At 39.3% G+C, this 26,923-nt stretch overlaps 1 protein-coding gene across 6 annotated transcripts in view; it reads right to left on the bottom strand.

The window, feature by feature from the left end:
• The window catches only part of TPK1 (thiamin pyrophosphokinase 1), a 465,159-nt gene that overhangs the window by 103,659 nt on the left and 334,577 nt on the right, over positions 1 to 26,923 (bottom strand). For all 6 annotated transcript variants that reach the window (XM_051849818.2, XM_051849810.2, XM_051849814.2 and 3 more), the window contains one exon: positions 24,402 to 24,513. In XM_051849818.2, coding sequence (XP_051705778.1) covers positions 24,402 to 24,513 — 112 coding nt within the window. The remainder of the gene's footprint in view (positions 1 to 24,401; positions 24,514 to 26,923) is intronic.

Here is a 26,923-nt window from a genome sequence, read left to right as displayed (position 1 = left end):
GCTGTGCCACTCACCAGACCCTCACATGCTTTTCTTAGGCTCACAGGATAAGAAAACAAAATAGTACGCTTCTACTGAGCATGAAGAAGAAAGAACGCTGGAGAAGGAAAGACTTTGAGATTGTTTAGTTCAAAGTCACTCATTTTAAAGAAGGAAGACTGAAAGGTAAAAAGGCTTCCAGGGCCATCTCTATCCTACAGGCACAACCCAGACTTTTCCCCCAGGAGTACTGTGTCCCCCTGTAGGCATGTGCCTTATTTAATTCACATGGCAATTAGGGTGTTACATGGAAGACAGTAGGAAATAAAGAATAAATCAGCCTTTGGTGGGATGCAAATCAATCAAAACAACACAGGTCTCAGTTTGTTTTTCTTAATTATATGTTGGATTTAAATTACCCACACCTTGTTTCTGTCCCCTAGTGCATTAACATAAATAACCTTTTAAATGGGTAAAAAAAAATTCTAACAACTCCTTCTGGCGTTAATGTTTTTCTAAGCATCTTCTGAAGACACACATACATGCTCAGAAGAAAAACTGGTTTAAGTGTAGATAGTTAGTGGGATCATTAAATGCAGTTAACTATGGCCCTTCAAGTAGATGAGTGGAAAAGGCTAAGGTTTAAGATTGCTCAGAAGTAAAACTTGGTTGGCAAGTTGAGAAGACAGTCACCTGGGGTGGGGTCCTAAACACTACCAATTCTTGAATACAGCCAGAGCTTCAGTTGCTCCCAGTGTAAATGAAGAATAATAATTTCTGAATAATGTTAGCCTGGTTGTGAACTTCCAGAGTGAGAATGTATAGCAAGCATTATATGGGGATGACATAGGATGTCTTCCTCCATGGTCTCACAGCCCTGTCCTGCAGTGAACAGCATCACATAATGTCTGCAAAGGTACATGCAGCACCATGCCGACTTTCATCATGGCTTCCGATCTGAAGCCCTTTTACTACTTTTCATGCCCACCACACAGGAAATTAAGGAGTGTTTCCTAATGTCGCTCCCCCTCTTCGTGGAGGAACGACACTAAACCCTGCCTAGGCTTCATATCCGAGTCACGGCACCATTATGTCGCTCCCCCTCTTCGTGGAGGAACGACACAGGACCCTGCGCTGTTCTTTCGTCTGCTCGGCCCTCCCCGGGTTTGCTGCTGGTTCTTCCCGGGTTGGCTACTATCCCTTCCACCTCCGTGGAAGGGCGGTTCCCCCTGGCCACATTCCCCACTTCCGCAGGGGAGCGGCACACCGCCGGCCGGCTCTTCTCGGGGGCTGCACAGGTGTTCCCTCAGATGTTCCCCTTAGATGTTCCTGGTGCATGCCGTCTCTCTCCTCCTTTATAGTCCTCTTCCACCAATCCCAACTCAGCTGCCCACACGCCGAGTACGCTGCTCTCCTCCAATCAGGAGCAAGTCCTACAGTTTATTAGCTGAACTGGAGGCAGCTGTGTAGAAGCTGTTTACTTCTCTCCCAGCGCCATATTGTGGGAGAGCAGATGCACAGAATAAGTCTTAATTCCAGTAACTCAGTCCAGTCCGGGCTGCTCCCCACACCTAAGAAAATCAAGCTCCAGATATTTATGATCTGGAATCATCCACTTTGTGGCTTCAATAGTCAGTTTTCAAACGGAAAGAAATGTTAGACATCATTTGCCAAGGCTCTCTTTATAGAGGAATACATTTGACTTCCCAGTATCATACAATTCATTAGTGTCAGAACTTGACTTCGATTGTCCTATTTCCTTCATATTATAAGTGAAGCAAATAGCAACATATTTTTCCTGCTGTATTTCAAGAAAATTCCAAGTACAAATTATATACAGAGAAGATATGTTATACAATAATCTCTAGAGATTTACTTTTGTCAAGGGGTTTAAAGCATTGATTGTTCTCTTTTCAGCTGTTTTACAGTCTTCTCCGGGGCAAAGGATCTTTTCCTTCACTTGCTAAATTCTACTTCTTTCTCCGAGAGAGGAAAGAAAATACTATAATTCTCTGATGTACCCCATTTAGCCTGAAAAGTAACCTGCTCTCAAATGTGTACTTTGATTTTCTCTTAATGTATAACTACATACATCTGTCTATTGCAGCAGCTTACATCACCCCAATACTTTATTTGGGGCACACAGATACATACGTGCCATTTGATGCAGATGCTGCTATTGTGGCCTGCACAACTGGAAACTTCATTTCCTAAGGTTGATCTCCTTAACTGAAACCTAGCATTCACCAGAAATTCAGCATTTTCACAATTTGACCTTCAAACATTCTAGAGGACAAAAGTTTAAGCCTGCATGTGGTATAAAACTTCTGCAACTATGCCATTGTAGCCCTATTATCAGTGTTCTTTCTTTTTCACCCTTGAATCTTTGGGCACCTGTTTGAACCATTTATTACCTTTCATGAATGCCTAATCTCCCCCTCCCCAGCTACTGAATGCTTATCACAAGTACCATGGGAACCATGATAAATGGTATCTGGTTTCTCACTGGAGAAATCAGCTGTCACGAAGTTAACTTAAATGACACACTACAAGTCTGCATGGGTACTAGCTTAGGGATTGCAGATTCACAGAATGGGAAAGAGTATCATGGTTACACCATGATTTTACCTGCTAAGCATTTACTTTCTATCCCCTTTGTTACCCTGGCCAATTTCAGGAAAAAGACCAGTTTCATTTAGAAAAAAAGACTTTGAGATAGGTTACTTCACCCTATCCAAAGTTGTTAAAAATAGATACGAAAAGTGCTCAGTGATAAATCCATTTTATGTGCATGGGGACCATGTTAGAAAATATGAGGGCTTTTAAAAGGCTCATGGAACATACTAAAAACTGTGTGCAGATTTTTAAAAATTCTTTGCACCAAATAAACTTATCTTTCAATTCCACTGTTCCTAAGAACTTTTTAAAGTACCTCTGTATGAACTTGGGTAATTCATTTAGTAATTTGTGTCTCAGTTTTTTTGTCTACAGAATGGAGATAATAAATAATTTGTTAAATCAGAATAACAGTGAGTATAAAAAATACAGGCAGAGGATGCATGAAACAGCTATTCAAAATGCAGAGTGTTATTATTTGGACTTAGTAGGAAATTATAGCCAGTGTGTTCCCTTAGTAAAAGTTTATTCACTTGCACCCCTTGATTCTTTTTCTGCAATTCATGTAATCACCAAGTTATTGCTTTTTTGTCTCAGTATATTAAGTGGATGGTTGAATGCACAGAACTCACATCTGAATCAGCACAAAAATGAAACCTGGAGGAGGAAAATAGAAAGGGGCTCTTGAGCTTCCACTGAAGTCATTCTCATCAGTCAACCTGCCCACATAAATACCAGGAAATCAACTCATTTAAACAACCTGGGAGGCTAACCTGAGTTATAATAGTGTTCCTGAATGCTGGTCAAAGAAAAATTGTTCTGCAAATTCCCATTTGTCATATTCTCTACAAATGCACGTTAATTGTTTTCATATTTAAATGTCCAGAATCAACCATAACAAATGTGTGTTGTCAGGTTGTTGGGAGTTTTCTCAACACAAAGCAGGATGACTATGACATAGTGAATTATTGTTGGTGCCTTGTGCTCTCAGCAGAATCACAAAAGGGCAAGGACGTAGAAGAAAAATCATCTATGTCTGGTTCAAGACCTACCAAGCAGAAAATAGAAATGGAACTGAATTAATGAAATACAGTTAATTCTAGTTTGTAGTATGCTGTGTGTTCTTACTTTTACTTATAAACAGTATATCTGAAAAATCCTCATGTCTTATCAATGATCCTCCTGCAAGTTTGGGAATGGGTATCTCCATGCTTTCACCCTCCAGCCCTTGTCCTCCAACTGGTCTTTACCACTCCCTTGCTATTCTCATGGTAAAACTGAACAGGAGAGAGAGTGGTAATCTCATCCTGAGCTCCCAGCTACTTGAGAAACAAATTGTGTACCCACCCTTCTAATGGCTCTTTTGTTTTATGAGGAACAAGCCGCACAGGAAGATCAGCTCCTTTGACCTCCATGCCAGTGGACTTCTTGTATTTGGTGCATTGGCTGTTGGCCCACAGTCGCCTTTGGGAACTGTCTGGCAGCTGCCTGAACTTTTCAGAGGCAGTTCCACATGACTGACTGTTGACTAGGGCCTAATGTTTTCTTAGGATAAAAAAGCAACTGTAACTAAACACTGAGTTTGAAGAAATTTCTCTTTGAATCTAGGAAGATCACTACCTTTAAAAATATTACTTTGTGGCCGGCGCCATGGCTCACTAGGCTAATCCTCTGCCTTGCGGCGCCAGCACACTGGGTTTTAGTCCCAGTCGGCCCTCTTCCAGGCCAGCTCTCTGCTGTAGCCAGGGAGTGCAGTGGAGGATGGCCCAAGTGCTTGGGCCCTGCACCCCATAGGAGACCAGGAGAAGTACCTGGCTCCTGCCATCGGATCAGCACAGTGCGCCGGCCACGGTGGCCATTGGAGGGTGAACCAACGGCAAAGGAAGACCTTTCTCTCTCTCTCTCTCTCACTGTCCACTCTGCCTGTCAAAAAATAAATAAATTAAAAAAAATATTACTTTGTAACTTGCTGAACGTATTTCACAATTTAACAGGTTTCTGATGCTATAATGTGTCTATTAAAAATAGTTCAACACTTCCAATTCAATCCCATCAAGGTGGCATGTACCAATGCCATCTCACTAGTCCAAGTGATCAATTTCAGTTCATAATTGATCATAGTGATAGGTTTAAGAGTCAAAGGGATCACACAAACAAGACTAGTGTCTGCTAATACTAGCTGATAGAATAAAGGGAGAGAACGATCCATCATGGGAAGTGGGATACACAGCAGACTCATAGAATGGCAGATGTCCTAAACAGCACTCTGGCCTCAGAATCAGCTCTTAAGGCATTCGGATCTGGCTGAAGAGCCCATGAGAGTATTTTAGGCATGGAAAGCCAAGACACTCTGGCAAAAAAAAAAAAAAAGACCTAAATGAAAGATCTCTGTGAGTGAGATCCCAGTGGAAAGAACAGGTCATCAAAGAAGGAGGTACCTTTCTCTGAAGGGAGGAGAGAACTTCCACTTTGACTATGACCTTGTCTAAATATGCTCAGAGTCGGTGAACTCAAGAGGCTTCCATAGCCTTGGCAACTCATGACAAGAGCCTAGGGTGATTACTGATGCCATAAGCAAGGGTGTCAATTTGTTAAGTCAACAACAGGAGTCACTGTGCACTTACTCCTCATGTAGGATCTCTGTCCTTAACATGTTGTTTAATGTGAATTAATGCTATAACTAGTCCTCAAACAGTATTTTACATTTTGTTTCTCTGTGGGTTAAAACTGATGAAATCTTTATATACAGAAGATCAATTTAGTATATATTAAGAGAATTGAAAATGAGTGTTGATGTGAATGGAAGGGGAGAGGGAGCGGGAGATGGGAGGGTTGTGGGTGGGAGGGAAGTTAAGCTGTACTTTGGAAATTTATATTAAATTAAAAAAAAGTTCAACACTGCTTAAAAGTAACTAAGGCTAAAGTCTTATTTAAAAGTCTTAATTTGGATATTTTTAACAATTTATTTCAAAATGTAAATCAAGGAAACTGGCAGATGGAAAACATCACAGGTATCGAATGTGGGCTTGGTAAGAAAGGTTAAGAAGGAAAGAGTGTTCTTGGTAAGGAAGGAATTTTTTTTTTTTTTTTGAATAAAGAAAGGACATGGCTTATAAGAATTACTTTATCCTGATGGCTAGTGTGATGGAAATGATAGAATGTTTCAAGTAAATTGAAGAGGCTGTGTGGACGTCACAGAAGGTTATGAAAGACAAATTTTGGATACAAAAGCTGTTAATCTATTTCTCTTTGACATAGAATTAGAATCTGATCATCTGTTAAAGTAATCTATTATGTTCTCTTAATGTCTCTGTTAGGTTCTAATTGTTTAAAAACAGCTGAATTTTCATTATTAAGAGGAATGTATGCTTATTCTAAAACATTTGAATAATTATAACAGTGATCAAATCTGGTCTATATTATGATGTTAAGGGATTTTATTTCAACCAGATATTTTAAGCCTTCTTGGCATCCTTGACAGGCATTCAAAAAAAAAAAATTCCAAAGAATTTGGACTTTGAAATTTCCAGTAAATTTGTATTTTGATTTTTCCAGCTTGGGCCCAAATGGAAATATCAAAGGATATATGTCTCTCATCTTGTAGAGACACCAACTAATCAGGCTATTTGGATTATATTAGAAGTACTGTCAAAATGTAAAGTGGTTCTAAATTTTAAGTTTTGATAATATAATATGTTACTGATATACATTTCTGAAAGTTAAAAATTCTAATGATCTTATGTTACTAGACATGATGGTTATCTTAATGAGAAAGCCCCAGAGGCCTAAAGGGTTAAATGTTCTGTAAAACATTACAGGTGCTTTTAAAGATACTGTGTGTGTGAAGTAAGAATGTGCCTCTTGTTGGTTAATGAATTTATAATTTTAAACGTGGCAACTTAGTCTTTTGTCCTCCACAGTTCTGTATAGGTTCCAATGGACTTTTTCAAGCCACTTCTTTTGTATTCAGTACTTTGGGATTACTCTGTACACAGATGAAGCCAATAATGTACTACAGGTTCCAACTGAGAGAAAGTATGGTTAACTGAGGTTACTAAAAGCAGAAAGTAATTTGAATCAGTAATTTACAAAAAGGAGTTAAAGCTTTTAAAAAGGTATTCAACTTCTTTATTGTTCTATCATGTATGTTATATGTGCATATATATTGCATGTCTACATGGAAAAATTTATTAATAACTTTGTTTTAATTGGCTTATAGATAATAGATTGCCCATAAATTTAAAAAGTTAAAATTAATCAAAGATACATTTTGATTCATGTGACCTGAATCTCTGTATCAGATGTTCTAAATCGGTTGGTAGAAAGAAACTAAAAATGTTTATATGCTTGTGCTTGCATTTGTTGGTTAAACAAGCTACCCCTCGTTAGATATTTAAGAGATGTTTCCAAATATATGTATTCTTAACATTCACTGGAAGGTCCAATGCCTTCTATAAATTTTTTCATAAGTTGTTATTTAACAGTTAAAATTGTTTGCTAAGTTTTAATTTGATATTGCTGTTGTCAGTAAGCAATCTGGGACTTGCTCCCTCATTTGTCTATTCTAAGCTTGACTTTTTCCCTCGTTTATCTATTCTCTTCGAGGTAGGAAACTAATTCTATTCTGAAGGACTCCCCAAGATGCAAAATTTGATTTTTAGATCTTATAAAAGGGATGGCTAACATTTTCTATAATAGCACAGCCAAAATGAGAGCTTAAATTATAATTTCACAGCTAGATGTACTTAGCCATCGGCACAGTAAATGAATAAAACCTCCCTTTCAGACAAAACAAAGGGAGAGAAAATTTTAAAGTGAGAACACAGCTTTCCTAATGGGTATTGTATACCTCAAAATAAACCACTATCAGAACACGCCTGTGACTACAGACTTCTAGTTTAGGCCACCAAGATTAGAGATGAGACTTGAGCACCCCCTTGACTTGCATCCTCTGGTCTGCTTTCACAAAAACCAGGAGGAAAAGAAAGCTAGGCATCAGAAGCAATGTAAGACAGGTGTCAGGCCTATTAAAAGCTGCTCTGTACAGTGATCTGCCCTCAAAGAGACCCACCAGGCTAGTCCACTGCATTGGTTTTTGATGCAGAAAGCTAGGGCTTTAGCAGAAGTCAGCTATGAAGAGCCCTAGCAGCTCTGCCAGCCAAGAGTTGGATCACTGGATATGGAACTGCCCTGGAGTCAAAGGATGCCCAGGTCAGAGCTACAAATCTAGCTGGCTCTAAGCTGAAGAGCCCTTCACTCGGCCCAGCTTCCAAAGTAGTCACCACTGCTGAGGGGATGGCCAAGTAGGTTCAGTAACAATGCATGCAGAACTGTAAACTTCCTGTAAGAGTTGCCACCTGCCTTTACCTGGCTAGCTCTCCTCTCAGACCTGCTAGGTAATGGAAGTCAACAGGGAGTCTTCTGCAAGGAGGTTCACACCTCCCTTAGGAATGTACCCCATGTGAAGAGATTAGCCCAGGTCTCATAACTGACAAGGCCTTAAAGCCCACCGGATCATTATCAAGCCTCTTCTGTCAGTCCTGGTTTAGACAGTACCTCTCTTAGGTCCTCTAGTAATGACTCTATCTTTTGTTTTTGACCCTGTCTAGTCCATCTGGGGCCTCATTCTCTTGTAATCATAGCTGCTACTCTTATATCATTGGCTCTACTCCTGACCTGTGTGTATTGATGGTCCTCTCCCCCACTTAATGTTGTATGATTTCTCTACAGACAAACCCCTCTACTTGGAAAAGATGAGTGGCCTTTCTCCCAGTCTTGGTTGGGATCAGCTTTAAACCATGTCCATCAAACAGTCTTCACAAGGGTCCAGAGAACCTCTTCATCTCCTTGCTTCCATGAAATCCTCTCATTATTTGATTAAGGCCACTCTTAGAATCATTAGTTGCTATTCTCACCCTCTCTTTTATACTACCATGTCTGTTTCAGTATTTACAGGAGGTGATAATGGAACGAATCAAGGTCTTCAGCAACCAGGCAGTCAACCAAATGCTGCTTCAGGGATATACTCGGCTCCGCACCCAGGAGACGGCAGCTTGAGACATCACCCCGTGCCAGCAGGAAGTAGCTCTAAAGACAGATGCACACCCTCGGAGGCAGCATGTGATGGCTCAAGTAGTAGAGTCTCTACTACTCACATGGGAAACTTGAATTAATTTCCAAACTTTTTTTTTTTTTTTTTTTTTTGACAGGCAGAGTGGACAGTGAAAGAGAGAGACAGAGAGAAAGGTCTTCCTTTGCTGTTGGTTCACCCTCCAATGGCCATCGCTGCTGGCACGCTGCGCTGGTCTGATGGCAGGAGCCAGGTGCTTCTCCTAGTCTCCCATGGGGTGCAGGGCCCAAGCACTTGGGCTATCCTCCACTGCACTCCCTGGCCACAGCAGAGAGCTGGCCTGGAAGAGGGGCAACCGGGACAGAATCTGGCGCCCCTACCGGGACTAGAACCCGGTGTGCCGGCGCCGCAAGGCGGAGGATTAGCCTAGTGAGCTGCAGCGCCGGCCTAGATTTCCGAACTTCTAAGTTTGGCCTGCTCAGACTTGGCTATCACAGGCATTTGGGGAGTAACCAGTATATAAAAGACTGTTTCTACCTTTCAAACAAATAAAAATATATTTTTTACAAAGCAGTTACAGAGTCAAACTTTTTTGCCTTCTGTTTTATCACTGTCTAAAACGTGATTACTAGCTGTTATTAGTACAAAGAATCAGTCTATTGAAAAAGTGTAAAGTCAAAAGCTAACAAGGAGAATACAGACACGACAGAAAAAAAAGAATCTAATAAAAGACTGGTCACAACTCATGGAATTTTTAGCTCTGGCCTGAGCAAACCTGACTTCCTTTGTGGTTCCCACGTATCAGGATATATACTTGGACAAACTTCACTATGACCCTTGGAGAACAGAAGCCAGATAGAATAGAAACTGTAATTCTCGTTCCCTTTTGTGGCATCACATAAATCATGCCCAAACATTTTGTTTTTTGTTTTGCCTTGAGGTTTTTCCACTGCTAGAAGCCAGGATGAATGACAAACCTGAGATTCAGTGTCATAAATGGTCTTTACACATCAATTTTCAGATCAGTTGTAAAGGTTCAATGACCTAATAGCTGTATGGAAGTGTTATTTCAGAAAGTTATTAAATTCTTTGATTACAGATTTGTGTATGCTGAATAATTACCAACGAGAATTGTTCATATTCAAATCCCAGGAACTGGTTAATACATTATTCACATGGTGAGAGGGACTTTGCCGATGTGATTAAGCAGGTGGTCCTAGAGTTGTCACAAGTCCCTTAGAGGCAGATGTGACAATGGGAGCAAAGCCAGAAACAGAAGAGAAACTGTATGATGTTGTGCTGTGGCACTGGAGCTGGAGGGGAGGTCTGGGATAAGAAATGGGGGCAGCTTCAGCAGCTGGAAGTGGGAAGAGAAGGACCGTCCCCAGCAGCCCGCAGGAGGAAGGAAGCTCCACTGACACTGGAGTTTAGTCTCATGAGGCCCAGTTTGGATGGAGACCTCCAGAAAACAAGATGAATAGGAGTTTGTGGTGATTTGTTAGAGCAGCTATAGGAAAATGACATTTGTGAGTTTTAACATGTATCATTTTTTATCTATCGAATAAAATCCATGTTCAGTTTACTTAGCTTTATACATATACCTAAATTATTCTCAAACAGTGAAAGTTTGTACACTGCAACCAGAATTCCCTCTGTGCTACATCCTCCCCATATCTGCAGCCAGCTGTTAGGTCTCCTTTATTCGTGATTTCTTATTGCTGCTGTGGCCAGCTTTTCCAGTTTCCCTCTGGAATGACTGGATTTTTAAGAGTAGATATCCTTATCCAAAGACTTCATGAAAAAATAAAACTGACACAATAATGATGCAAAAACTCTAAAATTGTAGAAAAGTAGATCTAACATCTAAAAGTAATTATACATTATACCAAATATTAATTAATCCCAGGGACCTAGTTTGATTTCAGATCTGAAATTCAATTAATATCATACATATCAGTGTTATAAAAAAAAAAGTCACCAGATTATCTCAACAGATATAGAAAAATCACTTGAGAAAATCCAACGTTTCATGAAGATAGAACTTAACAAATTAGGAAAGACATATAACTTCCTTAATCTGATAAAGAACATCTATGAAAACCCCGCAACTAACATCATACTTAATCGTGTAAGACTGAATGTTTTCCTCCAACGATTAGCAACAAGGCAATGATGTCCACTCTTGCCACCTCTGTTCCATATTGTACTATACATTCTAGTCACAGCAATTTGGTGACAAAAAGAAATTAAAGGCTTCCAGGTTTGAAAAGAAGTCCACAGAAAACACTAAGAGGCTGTGGGACAGCAGGTTAAGCTGGGGCTGCTGACACCAGCACCCCACATCAGAGGGCCAGTTGGAGTCCCAGCTACTGTCCTTCCCATCAGCCTCTTCTGCTAATGGCCTGGGAAGGCAGAAGATGCCCCAATTGTTTGGGCCCCTGCCACCCATGTGGGAGCCCAGTGGTGTTCTAGCTACTGGAATCAGCCTGGCCCAGAACTGGTTCTTACAGCCAATGAAGTAGCAGATGGAAGGTCTTTCTCTGACTCACCCTATCTCTGTCTCTCTGCCTTTCAAATCAAACAACAATAAAACACTGACAGTACTTACAAAGGAATTCTAAAAAGTGAGATAGAGCATCAATTGATACACACATCAATTCTATATACTTGCAATTAACAATACAAAAATAATCCTACTCACTAGGTGCATCAAAAACAACACAATTCTAAGAAATAAACTTAAGAGATTTGCGAAACTTAACACTTCGAAAGCAACAGCAATTGAAAAGAAATGAAAGAAGATCTAAATAAATGAAAATCAACCCATTTGAAGTTTGGAAGTGTATTGTTAAGATGGCCGTATAACCCCAAATAATCTGTGGACTCAATATCATCTCTGTCAGAATCCCAGCTGATCTCTTTGTCAAAGTCAACAAATGGATTCTAGAATATTACCTTATCCCATATTTAGGAATGAATTCAAAATGGATCTAGAACCCAAATATAAGAGCAAAAGCTCTACATTCTTAGAGTAAGTCTTCATGACATTGATTTTGGCAAATTACTCTGGCAAATGACTCTTAGCTATAACACCAAAGTACAACTGACAGAAGAAAACATAATTTGGACTTCAACAAAATTAAAAACATTTTGTTTCAAGAGTATGAATGGGAAGCAAAAAGAGCTTACAAAATAGGAAAAGTATTTGCATATTATATATGATAAGGAACTTAGAATAAAGAACTCTTACAACTCAATAGAAAAAGACAAATAGCCCAATTAAAAATAGTCAAAGCATCTCCACAAAAGGTATGCAAATGGCCAATTAGTACCTGAAAAGATGCTCCACAACATTGTTCATCAGGGGATTGTAAATTAAAAACACAATGAGATAGTTCTTCACAGACACTTGACTGACTAGAATCAAAATAAGTGTATCCAAGGACATCATATGCTGATAATGGAAATAAAAATGGTACAAATCTTTTCAGAAGACAGTCTGGGAATTTTTCACCAATTAAACAATGGTTATTTATGAGCCACTGAACTCCACTCTAGTGTATACGTCCAAAAAACAACCCCACAGAAGCTTGTATATAAGTATTTAAAGCAGCATTATTTATCACAAAAGATGGAAATAATCCAAGTGTCCATTAGTGGACAAACTGTCATAACCATCCAATGGAATATTATTCACACCATATAAAAGAACAAACTGCTGGTATATTTTACAACATTGATGAACCTTGGAAATACTTTTCTAGGTGAACGAGGTCAGTCACAAAAATCCATACATTTATTTATTATATGATTCTATTTATATGAAAGTCTAGAACAGAAAAAAATCTATAGCAAAACAGAAGGAAAGACGTTGCTTAGGGCTAGAGAAGGCTATGGACAGGACTGGGAAGGAAGGAAAAGAGGGTGATAGGTAAACAGGTGTGGTGGTTTCTTTCTGAGTGGGCCAACACGTTGTATATTTCACTGGTGATGGTTGCATATATCTGTGAATACCCTGAATATACTGAACTGTATGCTTTAAATGTGTAAATTGTGTAGTACACAAATTATGTTTCAATAGAACAAAGCATTGTTATTCTGGTCTATTTTACTAGTAGTAGAATCAACACTTGCTTTCTAGAAGGTCATGTTGGTCTGATTCCTTTAGCTTAACTTGGCTCACAGTCACTACAATGATGATTTGTAAATGGACAAAGCACAGCACAGCTCTTTGTGAGATTTTTCCGCAATATATAAATAGAAAGTTCATATCCTTAGACCTTTGTTCCCAGCGCTGCCTCTGACCTACTTAATTCAACTGGAAGGTAACTTATATTTTATAATAGCACAATACATGTTTAAAAAAAGAGACCACAATAATTGGTGTTGCTTTAAAAATATCATAATTGATTGCAACTTAATTTTCTCAAGGGTACAGTAATGACTCCTAAAATTGTAAAATAGCCAAGTCAAATTTTATTTGAGACATCAACTAAGGAGAAAAGGTGTACACAAGAAAAAAGAACTGGGTCAAAAGAGATTATAAATAAAAAAGGAGGCAATCCTATGGGGTGATAACTCACTGAATTTTCATAGAAAAAAAATCGTTTGGCTGAAATGGGCAGGTCCAAGGGGGTGATAATGCACTGAATTTGAAAGAAAAAATTCACTTGGCTTAAATGAATAGGAATCATGTACCTTGTGGGCAGCCAGTTAGCTTCTAACTAAAGAGCTGCAAAATGAAGACAAGAAAAAGCTTGGTGTCCTATAGAATCTGATTACCCTGGGGGAGTCCTCCTGAAAAATCTGTTAAAAGGTATTTAGGAATCTAATTGTCCATTAAAAAAACGTTTTGAAAGTTTTCATGACATGTTAAAAAGCGGTTCATCTATGCATACAGTTTGATAATTAAGTTTCTATGCTATCTGATCTACCCAATTTCATCAGTTCTTATATATACATTTTCCCTACATTTCTAAAATGATTATTAGTATGCCGTTCCTTAATGTACACAAAATTATAAGGCATCTTAAAGTAAATGGCATCTTAGATATGATGAACCCTTCACCAACTTGTTAATTTGAGAAAATAGCTTTGGTATTAGAAAACCTCAGATAATATTTTCCCTGGGGATGACAGGCAAAAAAAAATGCCATCCTGATGAAAACTTTTTATCTCTAAAATATCTGCCTTATTTAACAACTTTAACACTAATTTTAATACAATTCAGAGTGAGTGATTATGGATGATTTAAGAGACAGTGGCTGGTATTGTGGCATTATGGGTAAAGTCACTGCCTAAAACTCTGGCATCCTTTATGGGTGCTGGTTCATGTCCCAACTGCTACAGTTTATATTTAACTTCCTGTTAATGACCTCGGAAAAGCAGCAGAAGATGGTCTAAGTGTTTGATCACCTGCCACTCAAGTAGGAGAGAGAACTAGAAGAAGCTTCTGGTTCTTGGCTTTGACTTGGCCCAGTATTGGCACTGTGACCATCTGGGGAGAGAACCAGTGGATGGAAGATTCTCTCTCTCTGTCTCTCCCTCTTTCAAAATAAAACAAACAAATAAACAAAAAAGATACTGTACTTCATTCCAAAAAGAAAAACTGGTGGCCCAATTTCAGAATACCCTTTTTAAAAAGCTCTGGACTGGAAATTCAATAATTGCAATAATAATAAAGATGTGTAGAGATATTAAACCTCTCACACATTAGTGGCACTATCTGACAAGAGGTTATACCCTAAGTGGGTACAGCTATAGCTGAACCATGACAACTGAATTGGAATGACTTTGTGAGCTATAATGGAGTGAGAATTAAGAGCATTTCTGACTGAAAATGCATTATTAGCAAGTGTAATTTTCCAGGTGCATGAAATGTTCCCTTGTTAGGCTGGCACTTAAAATTTCTCAAAGAGAACTCCTGCAGAAAATCATAATGCCTGTACGCACTTATTACAATTTTGTTTCAAAGCGATGGAAAATCTTTTAAAACTATTTTAGGGAGGGAGTTTACTGTTCTAGTCTCCCCTCACCCTGGAGCACTGAACAGAGCTCCCTGGCCACACCCTGCACACACCTGTGAGTATTCACTGAAAGTGCAGACACCCCACTCCATTAAGCCACAGAGGCATAGTCCAAAGATAAAAGCCATCACAAGGGGAAAACAAAACAAACAAGTATCTCCACAAATGCCTAAAAATAAATGCAGCAGATCAAGAAAAAAATAAGGATGACAACATGATGCCCCCAAAGAAACACAACAAACGCTTAAAAACTAGAATGTGAAAATCAAGAGATTAAAGAAATTCTGGAAAAGGAATTAAAAAAACTGATCATAGGATTACTTAGAAGTAATCAGAAGCAATATCACAAGTTTAAAAAAATCCATACATTATGTGAATGAACACTTTTCCCATGAAATTGATATTTTAAAGAGAAACTGGAATGAAAGATTAGAAATGAAAAATTCAATAGATCAAATAAAAATTGTGGTGGAAAGCCTTAAATACAGACTTGGTAGGGCAGAATAAAGAATATCCAAGTTAGAAGACAAATCTCTGGAAATTTAACACATCAACAAAAAAAATTATAAAACTAAAAAACAGTGATGGAGATTTATGGAATACTATCAAACAACCCAACATATGGGTCTTATGAGTTCCTGAAGGTATAGAAAGACAAAATGGGCCGGCGCCGCGGCTCAATAGGCTAATCCTCCACCTAGCGGCGCTGGCACACTGGGTTCTAGTCCCGGTCAGGGTGCCGGATTCTGTTCCGGTTGCCCCTCTTCCAGGCCAGCTCTCTGCTGTGGCCCGGGAAGGCAGTGGAGGATGGCCCAAGTGCTTGGGCCCTGCACCCCATGGGAGACCAGGAGAAGCACCTGGCTCCTGCCATCGGATCAGTGCGGTGCGCCGGCCGCAGCGCACTGGCTGGTGGCTGGCTGTGGTGGCCATTGGAGGGTGAACCAACGCAAAAGGAAGACCTCTCTGTTTCTCTCACTGTCCACTCTGCCTGTCAAAAAAAAAAAAAAAAAAAAAAAAAAAAAAAAAAAAAAAGACAAAATGGATTAGGAGGCATTTTTAGTGAAATAATTACAGAAAAATGTCCCTTATTTGGAGGAAAAAGGGGACATCCAAGTACAGGAAGCACATAGAACTCCTCATAGATATGACCAGAAAAGATCTTCAACACAACACATTGTAATAAAACTCTCCATAGTAAGACAAAGAAAAATTCTAAAATGTGCACAAGAGAAACCCAGATTATTTTCAGAGGATCTCCAACTAGACTCACAGCTGACTTCTCATCAGAAATCCTAGGACAGGAGAGAATGGCAAGATATATTCCAAGTCTTAAAAGAAAAAAAATTTGTCAACCCAGAATAGTGTACCCTGCAAAGCTCTCATTTATGAATGAAGGTGAAATAAAGACCTTCCATAACAAACAAATTCAAGGGATTTGTCACCACCGGTCCAGCCTTACAAAAGGTGCTTAACGATGTGCTACCCACAGAAACACAGAAACATGGTCATCACTACAAAAGATGAAGGCAGAAAATCTCCCAGTAAAAGTACAATGGAAATCTAAACTTAACAATATGAATTTTTATGGAAAAATGGCAGGGCCAAGTCATTACTTATCAGTAGTCACCTTGATTGTAAATGGCCTCAACTCTCCAGTTTATACAGACTGGCTGCATGGATTAAAAAACAATACCCTTCTATTTGCTGCTGATAAGAAACACAGCTTACCATCAAATATACCTGCAGACTGAGAGTGAAAGGATGGAAAAAAATATTCCATGTTAACAGAAACCAAAACAGAGTTGGTGCAGCCATCGTTAATATCAGACAAAATAGGCTTTAACCCAAAAACTTTTTAAAGAGATACAATATATAATGATTAAGGAATCATTTCAACAGGAAGATGTTCTGTGGTAATAGAACACCTACTAGGTAATCTATAGAAGAGAAATTGAGAGTTTGAAAAGCATTCACCTTGAACAGCCTTTGTCTTGACTGTTAAGGAGGAACAGCTTTGAAATGCATGAAGTCTGTATAACTTAAAGGTTTCCAGGTTAAAAAAAAAATAAATCCAGGTATACACTGTTGTGCATTAAAAAAAAAGAACTATTTTTTTCCAATTTTTTTTTCCTTTCAAATTTCTTTCCTTGGTTTGGAGAGCTCTCTGAGTCAATGTTAAGGGATTATTTACCTCAGTCATTTCTATATTTTTTCAAAGAAACCACAAAAGAAGGAATAATAAATATAAAATTTCAATCTTAATACGACTGTTATATAAGTAAGAGGCCAGGGCAAATGGAAAGTAGTTTTATTTTCTTTTGCCTAAGCAAAATATTAAATAAAGTTATCTCCCTCAGAAGTTTTTTTTTCCTTATCACTTTTCCTTTCCAATCATTATCTCCTCTTTCCTATCTCTTTTATCTTCTTGTCTACAGACATCTCCCTCTCATTTCCATCTCTCTAAAATTTACTTTAGCACATCTTTTTAAGTATTTATTTATTTGAGAGGTAGAGTTACAGACAGACAGAGGGAGAGACAGAGAAATGTCTTCCACTCATGGCTCCCTACCTACTTGTCCACAATGGTCAGAGCTGAGCCCATCCAAAGCCAGGAGTCAGGAGCTTCCTCTGGGTCTGCTCTCCCACGTGGGTGCAGGGGCACAACCACTTGGGCCATTTTCTACTGCTTTCCCAGGCCATACAGAGAGCTGGTTCAGAAGGGGAGCAGCTGGTACTTGAACCAGTCAGTGCCCGTATGAGATGCTGGCACTGCAGGCGGAGGCGTAGCCTACTAATACACAGCACGGGCCCCAGCACATTTTTTAAATACAACATTTCATATAGAAAATTTCACTTCCTAATTGGAAATAAAGAAAAATAGCATTGAAGACAATTTCAGGTTTTGAGTACATCAATCCTCAATTATGTAAATTTGAGCAAATTAGTAATCAGAGCTATGAAATAGTTCTTTGAAAAATGAGGACAACTAACCTGTCACACAGACCTAGTATATGGTTTTTAAAACTTCTTAAAATCAATGAGAGGAGGGGCCAAGATGGCAGTATAGCAACAGGACATTCCAAATCACAGCGGGGGAAATAGATAGTTAATAAGCAGAGGGGATACAAGCCGGTGATAGAGTCATGAGAAATTTGTAGAGAAGGCCAGGAATTCAACAGAGACTGGGCAGGTACACACTGAGGAAGCAAAAAAAGGGAAGTGGCTTAGACATGGTGGAAATGCTGAACAAAGAGACTGGAGCCACCTCCCCCCACCCAGTGAACCAGGTGAGAAATTGTTGGGGAGCCTGGTGAACTGCACTGAAGCTCCAAGTGGGAAGAAAGAGAAAGTACAGGGGAACAAACGGAGAGGTCGGCTATGCCCCTGTCCATTCTACGTCTCCCCGCTCCCCCCAACCAGACTCCAATTCTTCTATAGCTATTCAAAACAATGGTAAGGGAGGGAGTCCACCCAAATTGTTTCTAGGAAACCAGCATCACCTTAATTCCTAAACACGGAAAAGATGCAACAGAGAAAGAGAACTACAGACCAATTTCCCTGATGAACATAGACACAAAAATCCTAAACAAAATTCTAGCCAATAGAATCCAGGAACACATCAGAAAGATCATTCACCTGGACCAAGTGGGATTTATCCCTGGTATTCAGGGATGGTTCAGTATTCACAAATCAATCAATGTGATACACCACATTAACAAACTGCAGAAGACAAAGCATACGGTTATCTCAACAGATGCAGAGAAAGCATTTGACAAAATATAATACCCTTTCATGATGAGAACTCTAAGCAAATTGGGTTTAAAAGGAACATTCCTCAACACAATCAAGGCAATTCATGACAAACCAATGGCCAGCATCATACTGAATGGGGAAAATTTGGAAACATTCCCACTGATAATCTGGTACCAGACAAAGATACCCATTCTCACCATTGCTAATCAATATAGTGCTGGAAGTTTTAGCCAAAGCCATTATGCAAGAAAAAGAAATCAAGGGGATATAAATTGGGAAGGAAGAAGTCAAACTATTTTTTTTTCAGATGACATGATTCTACATATATAGTGGATTTTTTTTTTTTTTTGACAGGTAGAGTTAGACAGCGAGAGAGAGAAAGACAGAGAGAAAGGTCTTCCTTTTGTTGGTTCACCCCCTAATTGGCCACCACAGCTGGCATGCAGTGCCGATCCGAAGTAAGGAGCCAGGCGTTTACTCCTGGTCTCCCATGCGGGTGCAGGGCCCAAGGACTTGGGCCATCCTCCACTGCTTTCCTGGGCCACAGCAGAGATGGACTGGAAGAGGAGCAACCGGGACTAGAACCCGGGGTGCTGGTGCTGCAGGCGGAGGATTAGCCTAGTGAGCAGCGGCGCCGGCCCTAGGAGATTCAAAAGACTCCACTAAGAGATTATTGGAACTCATAGAAGAGTTTAGTAAAGTAGCAGGATATAAAGTCAATACACAGAAATCAACAGCCTTTGCATACACAGACAATGCCATGGCTGAGAAAGAACTTCTAAGATCAATCCCTTTCACAATAGCCACAAAAACAATCAAATACCTTGGAATAAATTTAACTACATATGTCAAAGACTTCTATGATGAGAATTCAATCCCCAAATGGCCTCAACAGACAGGTCTGGTCCAGACCAAAGCCAGGAGCCAAGAACTCCTTCCTGATCTCCCACATAGATGGCAAGGACTCTGGTACTTGGGCCATCTTTCTCTGCCTTCCCATGTGTATTAGCAGGAAGCTGAATCAGAATCAGCATAGCCAGCACTCTGACATTAGATGCTGTCAGTGCACTGCAACATTAGCCCTGGGGCTACATGTTTCATAGAGGGATACTCCTATGTCTGAGTGTTTTATTAGAGTTTATACTAAAATGTCATCAACTAGATAGTTTAGAAGGCAGATAAATTTATTTCTCATAGTTCTTGAGGCTGAGAAGTCCAAGATAAAGGGCCTGGTAGATTTGATGCCTGGCCAGGGCCCATTTCTTGGTTCATGATCAGCACCATTTCTCTGTCCTCAACATGGAGGAAGGCACAGAGTCCCTCTTAAGCTTTGCATAGAGAGGCACAGAGACTTCACATGAGGGCTCTTCCCTCATTACCTCATGACCTGCCAAAGCACCCACTTCTTAATACTATCACGGTGAGGGTTAGGATTTCAACATATGAATTGGAAGAAACAATCTTTTAGACCTTAGCAATTAGTAACTAGTTGGCACCTTAGGGAAAGTTCAGTGTAAGATGAGTTACCTACCATGGCCTGAGCTTTGATCCAGGCAACAGACAAAAAAAGATACTTCAGTTCTTTGTGCCTAGAATTTATACTGGAAATATCTTTGGGAAAACCATAAATCTACAGAGAAAAGTGTTCCAGGGCACTGGAAGAGGCACTTAAGATCTCATCAAAGATACCCTCAACTCTCTAATGTTTTCTAAAGATAAAACCTGAAATATTCTCCTGTAAAACACAGGAGAAAATATGCTAACATATCAGGAGTTAGAATAAAACAAATATTAAACATAGCAGAATAAGACTATGAGACAAAGTAGAATGATGAGATAATCACCATATTGCATTTACCCTATATAAGATACCATTTATTACAATATGCACTAATTTTAAAATATTTTTCTAAGAAAAATAATACTGCCAACTAAATTATGGCACAATTTTTTACAACTTAACATATCACATAATTTGCATCCATTTCTGATATTTACAAACTCTCCTTAAACATTTTAAACCATTGAAAAGGAACAAGATGCAAACCAAGAATATAGCCAGAAGGAAGACTGTTACGTTCTGAAGAACTTCTAAAGGCTAACAGCCCAGTGGAAAAGCTAGGCATAAGAAACAGTAATCCAGACAGAGGAGAAAAGCACAGAAAATAACTAGAAAAAGATCCTCACTCTCACTACCGCAAAGAAATACCATTCAGACTCATTAGTTTGAACAAAAATGATTCATTGTGACCACACTAAGAACTGGTGAGCCTGTGGCCTAGGGAAGCTCTTGTGGGCTGAATGCACCCACTGTGTCCAACACTACGTGTATCTAGTAATGGAGAAGATGCAACTGGCTATGAGGCAGCCCTTTCACTCCCACATGTATAGGTCCTAGACAATCCATTACACAAGACACAGGTCAAAGAAAGTTCACACCGTATTTTATGAAATGAAACACTGCAAAGATTGGTAGCTTCAGTAATATTTGGAGAGTTTCACATCTAGGTGATAGATACATAGGTACAAGTGTCTTTTGTACTATTTTTAAAGTCACAATGTGATGTGAGATACTGCAAATTGGTAACAGATAAATTACACTGCTTCTGGATCATAGCTCCTGAACTAATGAGTGTACACTGGAAAAGATCATGTCCTAAAGCCACCTGGGGGGACCTGCCTACGCTTCTGAACCCAAGAAGTCAGCAGCCCTGCCTAAATCACTGCCATCCTGGCTCCTTCTCCAATCCCAGTTCTGTCCTTTCACTCTGTAGCTACGACTGACGAAATAACACCAATCTCAGTGTTCTGCTTCCAAAGGCAGTGGTTCTGAGTAAAGCAGCAAATTTATCCACTTCAACTCAACATGGTGTCATTCATTTTTTTTTATTACCATTTCATGAAGTAATTCTACCCATCAGTTAGAAGGACTCATAAGTTAGTACTTCTACCATAGACAACTGAAGAAAGATTTTGTGTTTCAACTCTGTTGCTTTGCAGACTGGAAGCTTCTTGATATATATATATATATATATATATATATATATATATACACTCAGAATATTGTGGAGTAAAATAATTATTTCAAAAGTCAAAGCAACCTAACTATCCAGTTAAATAATAGTATATTTCATTTATGTAGGATTTAAAAATCATATCGCTGGGCCTGGCATTGTGGTATAAGGGGTAAAGCTACTGCCTGCAGGGCCGGCATCCCATATGGGTGCCAGTTCAAGTCCTGGCTGCTTCACTTTTGATACAGCTCCCTGTTGATGCACCTGGGAAAGCAGTGGTGGGTGGCCCAGGTGATTGGGCCTCTGCATCCATGGGGGAGACCCAGAGGTGTCTCTTGGCTCCTGGCTTTGGTCTGGCTCAGCTCTGACCTTTGCGGCCATTTGGTGAGTGGGCCAGAAGATAGATCTCTCTGTCTCTCCCTTTCAATAAACTAATAAATACATAGATAAAATCTTTCAAATCAATAACTGAAAAAATAGTATCACAAGGAGGTTGAGTCCTACTTTCATCATACAAAAGTTCCTTTTTCAGAGGAAAAGTTAATATACAGAATAAGGATGTGCAATTCACTATGAAATACAGATCTAAGGAGCCCAGAAGAACTGCATCTGATGTATAGACTCCGGGATGCTGGGGCAATGGCTTACGGTGCAGGTGCTCCCCTGTCCTAAGTGATCCCTCTGTCCTGGTGCCAGCCCTGAAAAGTGTTGTCACTAATAGAGCCAGGAAGAAGTTCACTATTTCCTAGATGGGTCTTTAGAAATCATGGGAACGCTACAAAATGTAAAACAATCGTTCTAGGCTGAGATGTTTTCAAAAATGCTGCTAAAGGGAACTCCTGTCAGTTTCAGCTAAACAGCTTCAAAAGCCTGTCACATATTTCTGTGCACTGGAAGAGATCTGTTCTCACAGGCCTTTCAAATTCTGATGAGCTCCCTAGACATTTATTTCAAAATATCTCTAGTTTTTCCTAATTGTTTCAGCAGTGGCTCATAAAAGGTTCTTTTTGAAAATATATTTTTATCTTCAAAATATTTATAAGGGTACTTCAAAAAGTTTGTGGAAGAATGGAGTTACAAGGTAAGTTTATTTTGGTGCTCATTTTTTTTTATTTTTTATTTTTATTTTTTTAAAAATTTTTTTGACAGGCAGAGTGGACAGTGAGAGAGAGACAGAGAGAAAGGTTCCTTTGCGGTTGGTTCACCCTCCAATGGCTGCCACGGCTGGCGCACTGCGCTGATCCGATGGCAGGAGCCAGGTACTTATCCTGGTCTCCCATGGGGTGCAGGGGCCCAAGCACTTGGGCCATCCTCCACTGCACTCCCTGGCCACTGCAGAGAGCTGGCCTGGAAGAGGGGCAACCAGGACAGAATCCGGCGCTCCGACCGGGACTAGAACCCGGTGTGCCGGCGCCGCAAGGCGGAGGATTAGCCTAGTGAGCTGCGGCGCCGGCCAAGTGCTCATTGTTTTTGAAATCCATGCATGTTTTTTCAAAATATGAACTTCTAAAGACTCTCCAAATTTTTTAGAAAAATTCATTGTGAGAATCTCAAGTTTTACATGTTAGAAAGGAATGATATGGGTTCTGGTGTTGTGATTTAGCAGGTAAAGCCCCCACTTACAGCACTGTCATCCCCTGTGGGTACTGGTTTGATTCCTGGCTGCTCCACTTCCAACCCAGATCCCTGCTGATGGCTTGGAAAGATCAGTGAAAGATGGATTAAGCGTTTGGGCCCCTTCACCCCTGTGGTACCTGGAGGAAGATCCTGGCTCTTGGCTATGGTCTGGCCCAACAATGACCATTGCAGCCATTTGAGGAGTGAACCTGCAGATGGAAGATCTTTCTTTTTGTCTCTCCCCCTCTCTATGTAATTCTACCTTTCAATAAAATAAAATAAATCTTAAAAAGAAAAACAATGGCATGGTTCTGCATTTTATTTGTAATACCTTAGAGATATCGGTCCATCATGGGAATGATCCCTTTGACATTCAATCAGAGCTCCTGCTTCAGTTATTGTTATTCTTAAAGAGGTGGGAGTTGATTAATTTCATTAACACTTGATTGATTGTTTTGGAGTCAGCAATTTTTCATGAACATATCCCACTTCCTTTTAGTTCTCTTGAAATCAGTTTTAGTACAACTAGAAACTAATACCATTCATAATTATTGGAAAAAAGTTTAAAAAGAGCTGCTAATCTTTCAATATCTCAGAGTTTGGATTATGAAAGAAACTTGCTATGTTAGCAAGTTTTCTACTTTCTAGAAAAGTAAAAAAGTTTTCAAGCACACAAAATCATGAAGAAGGCTGGACAAAGAGTTTTTACACACGACACCAAAAGCATAATCCATTAAAAAAATGGACTTCATTCAAATTACATTTCTAACAATAAAAAAAAAAACAAACCAAGGACTCTGAGAAAATATGTGCAAGTCAAATATTTGACAAAGGATTTGTAACTAGAATATATAAAGGCCTCTTACAATTCAATGTATAAAAGAGACTAACCCAATTAAAATATGAGCAAAGAAACCTGAGCATAAATTTCTCCAAGAAAGATATACAAATGCCCCCCCAAACAAAAAAGAGATATTTAGCATCATTACTCATCAGGGAAATGCAAATCAAAACCTCAGTGAAATATCACCTTCATACCCACTAGTATGGCAACAAGTAAAACAACAAAAACAAAAAACCCAATCAACCAAAAAAACAGATAATAGCAACTGTTGCTGAAGATGCCAAGAAACTAGAAAACTTATATATTGCTGGTGGGAATGTGGAGTGATGCAGGTACTTGGAAAACAGTCTGGTAGTTCCTCAGCAAGTATAAGAGTTACCATATGAGCCAGAAATTCTTCTCTTAAGTACATACCAAAGACATATTAAGGGGGGGGGAAGAAAATAAAGAAAGATCTCCCTTTATTGAAGGGTTTCACTTACTGAGGTTCCACTTCAGGCCTGTTGTTGTCACCCGGTTGCAGGGCTGTCCAACGGGAATAAGGCCACACCAGTCTCCTTCCATTCCAGTGTCTACACACAATTTGTTCTTTCCCTGAAGTAGAGAAGGAACAGTCAATAAGAGCAGAAAGAGCAAGGAAAGGATGTTAATGTGCATTGAGGACCCGACAGTCTGTGCCAGGTACCCCCTTGGGCTTTCATATGCTTTATCATACTGAATCTAAAGATAAATATATGTTCTATGTGCTAAATAATCCTAAGAACTTTCACCTGACAACAATTTTACAAGGAAACCTATTGTTTAATTAGTTTTATATAGGAGAAAATAAAAACTTGCAGAGTTAAAATGTTTCCAGGACCACACAGCTAACAAGAATTCTCAGCTTATCCACAAATTCCAAGAACCAATTCCAAAGTCAAAACCAAGCTCACATCTAAAGATGCAGAACTTTGTGCTACAGATTTCTCAAGTGTTAACCAAACACTTGTTCAAGCACAGATAAACATTGCTTCCTAAGTAAAAAAATCTGTTTATCTGATAACTGGGTTGGTAAATTTCTGAACTCAGTGTCGATCTCCTAGTGGTCAATCTATTCTAATACTACAGCACATGCTTGATGAGAAGTACCTCTATCAAAAATATAGTATTTTCCATGAGGAACTGCATACTGCTTTCATTCTGACTATGAAAACATATATAATTCACCATGTTTCAATTTTTCAGGTTACAGGGATGTCAAAGTTAACTCAAATATTCAACCAAGGTAGCAATGCTTTCACTTTTTAAATAGAACACTTGAATAGTCCCTATTCCCCAAAGTAATGATTCTCCATTTCTATTCTGTTCATTATCCTTAGGGTAAATTGAATTTATAGTAAGATATCTCAATTCTTATATGAAAACACCAAGGTATACAGACATTCAATAACAGTATAGTTATTTTTCATAAGTCATAGAATGCCAGATATACTCCATTTTAATAAAACAATGTCTTAAGTATTCTCAATATATATTACAATAATAAGGCATTTGGGTCCCCTTGTGCAGTCATTTCACTTTTATTTCAACAATATATTTTGTATTCTATGTTGCAGGTTTCTGAGAATTCTATAGTGCTCTTTATGGAGCCTCAAATTAGAGTAGGCTCTCATTGTATCAAGTTTGTTCTTTTAGTAAAACAATTGTCAAGAGCACATATTAGTCCTTGAAGCTCAACACAGGCCCATTCAGATCCTTACTATGTTTATAATTCATATAGATATTCCTAGGGTATGTTTTATATTCCAATTGATCATTAAATCAGAAGGTCATGAATTCAATTAAAAGGGACTAAACATAATCAACACAAGGAACTTTTCAATGAAACATAAAATTCTGAGCTTGTTGTCAATCATTAGGAGAGAAGATAGGTGACGTGTAGATTAGATGTACACAGACAACCTTGGATGTGTGGACAGGGAGCACAATGTATTGTGATGCAGATTACACAACTAAGTGTCAGAAATGAGACTGTGGAATTAAATTTGAACTAGCCTTATTCATCTAGCTGTAATCTCATTTTTGAACCTCCATGCTAGTGACAGGGACACATTACTGACACATGTACGTACATAAACACTGTGATGAGTACATGGAAAACAAATACTTCTGCAGAATGACAAGTGGGGTCAGAGGGTAAGCAAGGGGTTCCCTGAGGAATTAGGCTTGTGCTGGTAATTGGAGGGTAAACGAGCATCAACTCCACAGGCTGGTGGTGCATGCCCTCAAAGGCTCTGGGGGCAGATGTCAGGGTGCTGTCATACTTATGAAGGCAGGTGGGAATGAATGGGTGGAACATGGTGTTTTTAGGGCAGCAAAGCTCTTCTGGGTGACACTGTTATGGTGAATATCTGACATTATGCATGTGTCAAAACCCACAGAATGTGAAACAATGAGAGAGAACGATGAAGCCCATTATGTATTTTAGGTAATAATAATGTATCACTATGGGTTCATTACTTGTAACAAACAGGCCATACAAACGCAAGATACAGGGGGCAACTGTAGCAGGGTAGGGATGGTGGTGGATAAGAGGGCTCTGCTTCCTTTCCCATAAACCTAAACTTCTCTAAGAAATAAAGTCTGTCTCATGATGGCCTTTCAGTTTCTCATCCCTTAAATCAGACTGACAGCAGTGGGATGGTGCGTTTGAGACCCACACTACATGAAGGGGCCACACAAGGAGAAACACAGCTGCTTCTCTGTAGCCATTGTTCCCTAAAACCCAGTTTTTACTTAAGACATCATTGCATACGGTGCCTCCCCATCTCCCCAGACTGATTTACACTGAGTAGTTTGCTACACAGAGTTGAGTTTTGTTGTTTCACACCTCCCTCCACTCTAGAGACAGCCCTCTCTGAAGACAGAGTTACTAACTGTAATGCACATGATCAACCCTAGAGGCCAAACATAGTGCCCTGTAACAAGTTCTAAAAGTAACAAAGCCACCCTTTATAAGAGTTGA

Source organism: Oryctolagus cuniculus, chromosome 3 (genome assembly GCF_964237555.1).
Source record: "Oryctolagus cuniculus chromosome 3, mOryCun1.1, whole genome shotgun sequence".
Lineage (NCBI taxonomy): Eukaryota > Metazoa > Chordata > Mammalia > Lagomorpha > Leporidae > Oryctolagus > Oryctolagus cuniculus.
This window is presented reverse-complemented; position numbering and strand designations above follow the sequence as displayed.